The sequence below is a fragment of the Antennarius striatus genome, chromosome 14, assembly GCF_040054535.1.
Source record: "Antennarius striatus isolate MH-2024 chromosome 14, ASM4005453v1, whole genome shotgun sequence".
Taxonomy (NCBI): Eukaryota; Metazoa; Chordata; class Actinopteri; order Lophiiformes; family Antennariidae; genus Antennarius; species Antennarius striatus.
The window spans coordinates 15,160,124-15,171,128 of record NC_090789.1 but is presented as its reverse complement, the minus strand read 5'-3'; the positions used below and the strand labels follow the sequence as shown (position 1 = coordinate 15,171,128).

At 40.6% G+C, this 11,005-nt stretch overlaps 1 protein-coding gene across 1 annotated transcript; it reads left to right on the top strand.

The window, feature by feature from the left end:
- Positions 1 to 5,024: 5,024 nt before the first annotated feature.
- On the top strand, positions 5,025 to 10,684 carry si:ch211-195b13.1 (STKc_SGK domain-containing protein). Its single transcript, XM_068333410.1, has 13 exons — positions 5,025 to 5,221; positions 5,718 to 5,793; positions 6,643 to 6,718; positions 6,806 to 6,846; positions 6,943 to 7,000; positions 7,091 to 7,174; positions 7,310 to 7,441; positions 7,541 to 7,653; positions 7,750 to 7,873; positions 7,980 to 8,075; positions 8,168 to 8,323; positions 8,417 to 8,506; positions 8,843 to 10,684. Exons 1-13 carry the CDS (start codon positions 5,152 to 5,154, stop codon positions 9,005 to 9,007), a joined length of 1,281 nt encoding a protein of 426 aa, XP_068189511.1. The 5' UTR covers positions 5,025 to 5,151; the 3' UTR covers positions 9,008 to 10,684.
- The last annotated feature ends 321 nt before the right edge of the window (positions 10,685 to 11,005 follow it).

Here is an 11,005-nt window from a genome sequence, read left to right as displayed (position 1 = left end):
CTACAATCACACAGCAGCGCAAGTGCACCACACTATTTACACACATTGCCGAAGAGCAAGCATTTTTTTCATTTTTAGTACATTTGTCATTTCATTCTAATTGATTTGATATAAATTAAATTAAATTTCAAGAACATTAAACCTGAAAACTGTTGAAACGGCTTATTTAAACACAAAATCCATCCTTCTTTCATTCCTCTAGAACATTCCGTTAGCTAGAATAGGTTAGCTAGTTCAGGTCAGCTAGCACAGTTTCCTCCGGGATTAATAAAGTATCTATCTATCTATCTATCAGGTTGGCTAGTTCCGGTTAGCAAGTTCAGGTTAGCTAGAACAGGTTAGCTAGTTAAGTTTAGCTAGTTCAGGTTAGCTAGAACAGATTAGCAAGAACAGGTTAGCTCCTTCAGGGATCGGACCCTTGTCTCACTACAGCTTCTCTTCAAATGCGTCTGCATGGCGCCGCCTTCTCAGAGTGAGTATCCAATCACAGGACACGTACATGTCAGGTGAACGTGAAGCCAGCTAGAGAAGGCCTTAGTGTCACCAACTCATGATCTGATTGGCTATCGCATCTGTCTGTTAACTATATGTTCCCGTTCACTCACTGTGCAGGGAGACCTGCATTCTAGATTCTGATGGTCCTGAGCAGATTTCATTCAACCTGGCAACACAAGCTAGCTGAATTACGATTGGATAAAACCCCTCTGATCTAAAAACAGAACACTGACCCAGTGATGGCCTGTCATATTATATCCAAGTGTATAATTATATATTTAAACATATATTTGAATATATTTATTTAAGGAAGATGCATTAAAATAGAATTGACTTTTATCATAAATATAATCATGATTTCTGGTTATGATCTGACTAGCAGGCATTAGATGCCTGCCTGAGTGCATTTCAATATTGAGAAACTTGTGGCACAGATTCGTTATTAAACCTCAAAAATAAGGTCACATTGTGGTAGCAACACCCAGAATGAAACCCACATGATAATCACCCACATGACCTTAAACTAAAGAGAATTGTTCCAACTGCACGCACGAGTGCCTTAGGTTTCCCGGGGGAAACATCTGATGAGTCGAAGAAGGATAAAAGGATGCTTTATCAAAAAAAGAAAAGCTCACATTACTATCCAAGCTTGGACATTATCAACTTTGAGATGGATTTTTGATTTTTTTATAATGAGTTTTACTCTCTTAGAAATTAGCATTGACATTTTACATAATGTTTATATTTGCACAAACAAGGCTGAACTTATTTAAGGCCTGCTCTATAGATTATTTTCATATACAGTGCCTTGCGAAAGTATTGCCCCCCACCCCCCGGACTTTTTTGACATTTTGCCACATTTCAGGCTTCAAACTTAAGGATAACAAACTATTTACAACAATCAACAACATGTGAGACACAATTGTGAAGTGGAACCAAATTTATTCAACATTTTATACTGTGTTTTGTTCCACTTCACGATTGTGTCTCACATGTTGTTGATTCTTGAAAAATCTTTTCAGTTTATTATCCTTAAGTTTGAAGCCTGAAATTTGGCAAAATGTCAACAAATTTTTGGGGGACCAATACTTTCGCAAGGTACTGTAAGTCACAAGACTACCTGTAATGTGAATCCTGGTCTACTCTGTTACACTTCAGCACCAGGACAAAATTAATCTGACCATAATCACAGCAATAATAGCATTCACATTAATGTGATTAATAGAGGCTTTGTGGTCAAAAATGGGCAGGATCATCCCTTTTTCTTGGCAGCAAATTAAAGTATTGCATGATTTGTAATATTTTGGTGACAGAATGTTTTGTGAATCATCACATGAGCCACCAAACACTTGGTTTCTTCTTGTTATTTCTGATGAAGCAGGCGCATGAACATGCATCTAATCCCTGTGCAGAATGGGGAAAATAAATTTTGCCTTAAAACATCAGTGGGGAAACAATCTCTGGTGTCATAAGTCAAAATCTGTCTCACTCACGGCAGCCTGAGGCTGCACTGCGATTCTGTCAGACCCGACCGCCACCTCCGCTCTGCTTCTCTGTGGGTCTCTATATGAGTAATGCAAAGTGGAAAGTGTATGTGATATAACGAAGCAGGCCACAGGCCGAAACAGAAAAGAGGAACTAGAGAGAGAAGGGGTTTTTTTTAGAGATCGGTTCTCCTGAAAGATCAGAGCTGATGATGTTACCACGACTACTTATGGGGGTGTGAAACTCACAAGGCTGTGATCCCTCCTGAGAGCAGGTCGACAAGACTCTCATTTTAATTAGAGATCATTCACACCATTGGCCAACAGTCTTTCTGCCGGCTCAACAGTTGGTCGCTGAGGGACGACTGACTAAACGACTCATTCGCCAACCTTCTGTCGCCTCCCACCCACTGCACACTGCGGGCGGGCAGCGAGGTAGGTGTAGGTTCAGGTTTCGTTTATCACTAACAGAGACATGAGTCAAAGACTTACACCTTCAATCTTCTGTTGAATAAATACCAGACCACCTCACAAAAGACCACCTCACAAATAGTGGTGAGTACTTTTTGATAAAAGAAATCCTAATTTTCACGTGGCAACACTCTGACACTGGGGGGTTTTGGTTGTGACTCCCCATGAGAGTTGAACAAGCTTTTGTTGAACGTAGTGGTGGTGGCAGGTGACTCACAGGACTGCTGTCAGCGAGAGGGAGTACTGCCTGTCTGCTCAGCATCGACCACACCATTGAGGAGAGTGATAGGAAAACGAGGCGGCTTTTGTGAAGCTGCTAAATAAAGCGTGATTAATCTGACACAGGAACAGAGGGAGACCTAAAAACAGACACCTGTAGAGTGTGCTGCTAGTATCGGTAGTGACACCCAAAACCCCGACAGAACAGATCACCACAAAGGAAAGGTTCTGTCAGAGTGACGTCTTTCACAATTTTTTAAAGCGGAAAAATACCTACAAGAAATAAAAAAAAAGGGGGGGGGGTTCCAACCACCTAAATATTGCTCTACCATAATCCACCTTCTGTTCCATCCCAACAGAAACCACACAAATCAAGAAAATACAGAATAATACCGTTTGAATGAAATAGTGTCTGTCCTGTGTGTTACCGGAGAGGATAGCATGATACGCTTGAATAATTCAGAGAGGCTACATGAGGTGAGAAAACGTCCACAGCCCAGTAGAGGTGTCGCTGCCGTACAGTTGGATCTGGTGTGAAAAAGAGCTGGAGATGAACCTTTGCTCAGGTGGACTCCCAGGAGGGCGGTACGCCATGGTATTTTCTCTCTCCACCACTGATAATAGATCTTAACTTCCTCTTTCGCCGATACCACAACTATCAGTCCAGTGAAGTCTCACTTCCATTAAATCAGGCGTGACTGTCACATGCCACACTTCGGGACATAACACAGGGGTTCCCAGGGTCAGAGCTCAGCTACACCAAAATGTAGTTGAGATAATAGGGATGTATCTCCGACAGATTTAGAAATGTACTTTTTTGCCGTTTTTGTAAAGGTGAGATCAGGCATTTTCCCAATTTTTCACTAATTACATAAAAACTGAAAGATTTCTACAGGAGTTAGTTCAGAGATAGACTGCAGATCAGGAACAAAGCCATTAAATCAGGATATAAGCTTGGTAACCAGGAAATTACAGTATTTTCCGAAATATAAATCGCACCTAAAAGCCTTTAATTTTCTCAAAAACCAACAAGCGCGCCTAATAATCCAGTGGGCCTCATTTTTGAAAAAAGTTTTGAAATAGGCCATTCATTGAAGGTGCACCTTATAATAAGATGCACCTTATAGTCCAGTGCGCCTTATAGTGCGGAAAATACTGTATATTATTTCATGAATAGAACAGATTCCTAAATGCTGTTAACTGGTTGGTCATGGGTCGGGCAAACAGTGCTGGAAAATTCAGGAGTAGTGATTTCCTGTCTAGTTACAATGCAGTACATAATTTCAGCAACAAATGTATCTAAATGACATCATTTTGGTATATTTAATATTAAAAAACACTGTAAAGAAAAAATCTGGTATTTTCTAACATATTACCATGAAACAGTGGAGTTCAAGTATTAAGTGGTGCTGGGATTCTTTGTGTAACGGAAAGCAACAGCTCCAAGGGAAATGTTTCATCTCTGTCATTGTTCTCCCTGTGGAATAAAACACTAATCGATCACTCTGAACACTGATCCAAATGCAACGCAAGAGACACCAAGTAACCTTTCACTCATGGAAAATTTGCTGTGTGGCTCATCATCCTCCTCCTCGGGGAGTATATCTCTGCATAACGGTACAGTTATATAACTTACAGGGTTAGTGGACCACATCTGTGACAGCTGGACTTACACTGATCCAGAGCATGATGTCATGTGTAAGTTCCCTGAATTTATGTAATTTGTGTGCCTTACAAAGTCACTTCATAACCTTGATCTCCTTGCCCAGGAAAATCCACTAATTATTTAGGATCTATAGCATTTCCCAGAGATTTCTGGGAATGGAAAGGATTTAAATGGGGGGTAGTGGGTTGCATGGAATCTGTTCCTTGGGGTGGCTTTTTCTGGCCTTTATGTGTATTAGCAGGTTCTTTTCCTGCAGCCTCTACGCACAGAAAATCCACGTACTGCGGGGAGGGAGAAGTAAAATGCGGTACTTTTTTTGGGGGGGGGGGCTGCATTCAATAAGGTCATCAGTTTTCTAAATCATTACATGAGTGATTTTAATCCCATTGTGGTCATGGTAATCACAGATGGAGCTTTCCACTGAGAGAAAACGAAAGAGAGGAGGATGAGGTGTGAGAGGCTCCCTCTTTGTCTTCCTCCTCCTCCTCCTCCTCCTCCTGCTCCTCCTCCTCCTCCTCCTCTGCGGCTTGCTCTCTTCGTCATCCCTTGCCTCCTACAGGCAAAATATGGCTGCGGCGGAATTCCGTGACGTCACGCCCCCTCCAGTAGTTGTCTTGGTTACTTGTGTGACGAAAAATGGGCGGTGCCTCCCAGCCCCACGTGATCCCTATATTTATTTGAACGAGCTGGCTCTCGCCGAGCAGCGTCAGTCGGTGGGAGCGTCTCTGTTGGTGGAGGTGTGACCGTGGGAAGATCGCGGGAGAACCGGAGCTTGATTTATTTCCTGTGTGTTTTTATTGGATACTGTTGCTCACTATGGCTGTGACCGAGGCTGGATGCGATTTCACCTACTGCAAAATGAGGGGGATAGTCGCCGTTCTGACTGGTGAGAGACAATTGTCACGACTCCTATTTAGAGCTGCTGAATTGCGTTGGGAATCAGAATAAAACTGTTCATTCATATGTGTTGGAAGGCAAATCCACACAGCTAAAAATAAATGAATGAAACATAAAAGTAAACTGTATTTTGGTTGGTATTTTATTGTCTTTTTTTTTTTTTTTTAAATAAAAATGTCATAATTCCCATTGATGCATGGCAAGAAAATTTCCTGAAAAAATAAAGAGCTGCGTTGTGGTTAGAATCCAGAATGGGAAAAGGCCTGAATGAGTGACCCGTCTGGTTGCATAACCTATAAGCTCGCTGCATTAGAGGTGTACAGTATAGACACGGAAATGTAGCCTATATCCGGATATGGAGAACTCAAAAACCAACAGATTAAATCATTAACACTTTATTCCCTACTGGAAGACAAAATATCTAGTACCATGAGTCATGAATGATTCTCACACTGACTTGAAATGTCTCCCACCTCTTTGTGCAGCTTTCATCAAGGAGAGAAAAATGGGGCTGAATGACTTCATCCAGAGGCTGGTGTCGACCCCACATATCTGCCAACAGTGAGTTCTTCCTTTCTTCTAAAACAAACCCTGTTAGATAGAAGATTTCATCTGTGCTGTATGTCGTGCATATGTGGTACACTTGACAATAAAACTGACTTTGACTTTGATTGGTCTTTAAGGACAGTCTTAAAAAATCTCGGTGTCCATTTGTTGCCTTCTGGCTTTTTTTTTTTTTTACTTCCGAGTGTCAGCCCATTCATTATCTGTCCAATCCTGTTAGCCACCTGGGTTTGGCAGGATATCTTGTGAACAGTTGAACGGTGTAGCCAGGGTAAGAATAGTCCTTTCATGACAAGCCTGTTAGCAACCTCTCTCCTGCCTAATCACCTTTCACGTAAATCCCTTCTGTTCCCTAGACAAAGATAAACCTATAATTCGGTTGTTACATGATGCATGACTCCTCCCTTCATAGCGTCCTGACATCTGGGTCGGGTTCCCCCACACACACACATACACACACACATGCACAAATACCCTTTAAGGAAAGGACATGTGAGTTAGAACACTGAATCCCGCAGAACCCGCCTGAGCCTTCTTGTATCAGGTCAGCGGCTTAAGCCTTTTCTCAGACAGGTTAGGCTGTTAGACGCCCATGAGCCTGTCTTAAACTTGACCTTCCTGGACGTTTCCGATGGTCATTCATCCCCCAGATGGGAAGGTTCATTCAGCTTTTGAGACTGACAATCATCCGTTCAACAAGAATTCAAATGCAGTCGCCGGTAATGAGTTTGTGAAGCTAAAAAAAGAAGAAAAAAACCCGGCCGATCACTAATCAAAGTTGGAGAAGGATCAAATTAAAGTTGTGTTAAAATGTGTCATGTGACAGACTGTGTTTTTTTATTCCAGTGTTGAAGTTAATAACTTCCTGAAGATTGATGAAAATCAAAATGTGGAGCATGAAAATGAACTTCCTGAAAGTCCGGTAAGCAGGAACAGGTTTAGTCCAAAGTATGTGTCAGTTTTCCCAGTATGATATTGTAAATTAAATTTTTCATTCCTTATCTTTCAGATGTGCCTAAATTCTCGAAGTTCATTAGCCGAGGAAACTCAGTGAGTAACCTTATAAATAAGTTTCTTTTTAATATACACTAAACTATATTGTTGAATACATGTGGGCTAATAAAATTCTCATTGTCTCTATGTTAGGATTAAACCTAGTGATTTTGACTACCTCAGAATCATCGGCAAAGGCAGCTTTGGAAAGGTGAGTCTATCTAATATCTCTTATAGACAGAACTTCACTTTTGTCATGGCTGTGACGGCATCGCTGATACAAGTTATTTGTGTATTGCAGGTTCTGCTAGCTCGACATAAGGAGTCCACCAAATATTATGCTGTCAAAGTGCTGCAGAAGAAAATAATCATGAAGAAAAAAGAGGTAAACTGTTCAGATATGTTTAAAGTCCATATCGGGAGATCAAGCCTGCAGAGATTTGTCACAATCTTTCTAGGTTTTTTTTAATGTAACGTAAAATGATAGAACTTTATCTTAACCTTAAATTTATCCTTCCAGCAAAAGCACATCATGGCTGAGCGCAGTGTGCTGATGAAGAACATCAAACATCCATTCTTGGTGGGCCTGCACTACTCCTTCCAGACTACTGATAAGCTGTACTTTGTGCTCGACTATGTCAACGGTGGAGAGGTGGGTTCAGATTTCACGATACCCAGAAATCAACAGAAGACAAAGAAACACATCAGAATATCAATCAGAATATTCTGACTGTTGTCTGTTTGCCTCCAGCTGTTCTACCATCTCCAGAGAGAGAGGATCTTCCTGGAGCCCAGAGCCCGGTTCTACGCCGCTGAGATTGCCAGTGCACTAGGCTACCTCCACTCCCTGCACATTGTGTACAGGTGATGGTCCAACACTTCCCCCTAGTGGCCATGTGCTAACATAATCTGTGCCAAAGGAACAACTTTGACGCTTGTCCTTTCTCCTCCCCTGTACAGAGACCTTAAGCCTGAGAACATCCTGTTGGACTCACAGGGCCATATTGTCCTCACAGACTTTGGCCTCTGCAAAGAAGGTCTTGAAGCCAATGGCACTACAACAACATTCTGTGGAACACCTGAGGTACGAAACAAATTACACAGTTTTATGGCCTTATTAACAACGCAGATCCTCCGCAGATTGTTATTATTTGACATGGTTTTAATTAGATTTTTTGCTTTTTACACAGTACTTAGCACCTGAGGTTCTCCAGAAGCAGGCGTACGATCGCACGGTTGACTGGTGGTGCCTGGGATCAGTGCTCTATGAGATGCTCTATGGACTTGTGAGTGAATTCTCAAAAATGTAGCTCTTTGTGCAATTCCTACTGCTTTTTCTGAAATGCAATCAACTCAAGTTATTGCTTTTGGCCAACAGCCCCCATTCTATAGTCGCAACACAGCTGAGATGTACAACAACATCCTGCATAAGGCTCCTGTGCTCAAGCCCAATGTGTCAAACTCAGGCCGGGAACTGCTCGAGGGTCTCCTGCAGAAGGACCGGACCAAGAGACTGGGAGTGAAAGATGACTTTGTAAGTGTGCATGGCTGACTGTCTGTCAAATCTGGAATCTACTAACTTTGTTTTCCAGCAGTCTGCTGATCTAAACTTTATTTTCTCCATCAGATTGAACTCAAGTACCATTCCTTCTTCTCTCCAATCAACTGGGATGACCTGATGGCCAAGAAAATCACGCCTCCTTTCATCCCCTCAGTGGTAAGTTCAAAATAAGACAAGCAACTCATGTAACTAAGATGTTAGCATACAGAAAGTGTCTGAAATTGAAACTAATGATTAAAGTAGTTATTCAGAAGTCACTGAGATACTAATGAATGGAAATATACGAAAATAAAGAACCTGCTCCCGAAACCCCATTTTGAAAACTACTGATATAAAATGTAACCGCAGATATTTACATTAAAATGTTGTGAATGATCGTCTATCATTTACGCAACCATGGTGTGATACCAAAATCAAAAACACCTATTAGCGTCTTGACATTTTCTTCATGAATACAGGTCTGATTCCTGTCCTTCCTCCTTGTTTTTCCAGACTGGACCCACAGACCTCCGACACTTCGACCCAGAGTTCACCCACCTGCCAGTGACCTCATCTCTGTGCACCGACACCTTGACCGTGACCAGCAGCGTCAAGGAAGCTGCCGGAGCATTTCCAGGCTTTTCTTACGGACCTCCAGCAGACCACTCTTTCTTATGAAAGCCAAAACCTTAGTTCATCTGTCCAGAGAACTTGCAAGAAATCGGAGTCTGGATTGACTTGGAGTTGCATGACTTGGAGTTGCATGCATGGAGACATCACACATCCTGATATGAGGGTCTGTCAAACATGGATGTTGACCTCTTATGCCTGAACCATCCAAGATTAATATAATACATGTGTGCCAATTACAGATGCTCTCTGGGGTCAAAAAACACTGCTCTCTGGACTTCAAAACTAGGTGAAGTGACAGTGCCTGGATTTCTAAAGGCATTTTGGATGACAGCAACAGTCATCAGATACCACAAAACCATTTCACTTGTTTGTTTTTGACCTGAGCACCAGCTGAAAAAGGTGATGCCTTCATTACATGCCTGCGTATGTTAAAACTTTCTCAGTTCACAATGTGATGTTCTAATGTTAATGCTCTATTGCACTTGAGGAAATGAGAGTTAAAAGAAATTAAACATTGTACTTCAAGCATCATCGATTTTGAATTAGATGGCTACATATCATTCCATTTATTTATTTTTCATATGCTGAGTTTGTGCAATTAAAATGGCATGTCAGCGATGCTTTGACCAATCTTTTGAGTGCTTATACAATTTTTTAACCAGCTTGTCCTCAAAAACCGATGATCAAAGTTTTACTGTACTGTGTAGAAGAAGGATGGTACAATTTATTTTTATTAACCAGAAGCGTTCTCTCTTTAATATTAAGAAAATTATGCATAAAACATAATGACCTAGAAATGTTTCCTAGTTCTTAATAATACATTTGATGAAAATTGTATTTCATATATGGTAATGTTTTTTTCTTGTTTTTCCAATATCATTTAAATTCCAACCAGTGACTGTGTAAGTCTATGTCTGCTGTTTGCGAACTTAATAACGTCTCTCATTAATCAGGAGTGCTAAAGAGTTCAACCAGCAATAACAGGCACTCATCAATAATGTTGTGCAAGCTATATATCAATTATTTAAGTGATTGCTGCTTTATTGTAAACACTCCAACCATAGAATTTGTCATTACAAATGTTGTTGGGTTTTTTTGTATTTATGCATTATGTAGAGAGGAACTGTGAATGTCTTGTGCCTGTCCAGGGCGGCCTGATCCATATTTACTGTATGCACATATCTATTTTCCCTAAATCCCCGTCTCCCTCCTCTAGAAAATAATTTCAGTGCATCATTAATGCTGAAGAAGAGCCACAAGGTGGAGGTGCTGGCTCCCACCTAACAGTGTTTAACAAAGATCTACTGTGTAATAAGGTTCTTGAACGTGCAATAAAACGTGTCATCTCTGAAAGAACAACTCATTTATCGCTTTTAGCAGAAGTGTAAGTTGTAATTTATTATTTGATATGCACTAAGTTATGGAGAGAAGATCATCACTTAATCAGATATTGTTCATGGCTTTGTTTTGTTCCATCTAGTCTCCATGTTGTAGGTGTTTCCATACTCTGCATTTTCAAGTCTGCTGAATTTTTTTTAAAATTGCTACGCACAATTCTAGATAATTTTCTTCCATATCTGGACTCTTTAACTTTCTGTTTCATATTTTTTATTTATATTTTCACTCCATTGCTACTGTATAAATAATCTAATGTACATGACGAACCAAACTATTGAACTGTAATCTGTGTCAGAAACGGCAAATAAATTATCTAAATGAAGATATGTAGTGTGTTAATTTTTTCTGCTGGTTATGACATTTTTTAAATAACACTGTGATTTGGTTTTAAGAAAAAAGTGAAAACTAATCTTTGGTTTATAATTCACACTTGAACTCAGGTTGCCTATCTTAACATTTACCGGCAAACATTTTCAATACATATTTATATGACACAACCTGGGACAAAAAGATTCCAAAATTAATTGTGTGGTCTCATTTGTTCGAATGCATAAAACAAATGTTTGCAGTGGTGGTTAGGGTTAGAGGTACTGTACCACCACACCTGTCATCTCCCGTCGGAAAAATTTTCAATCCTACTACGAT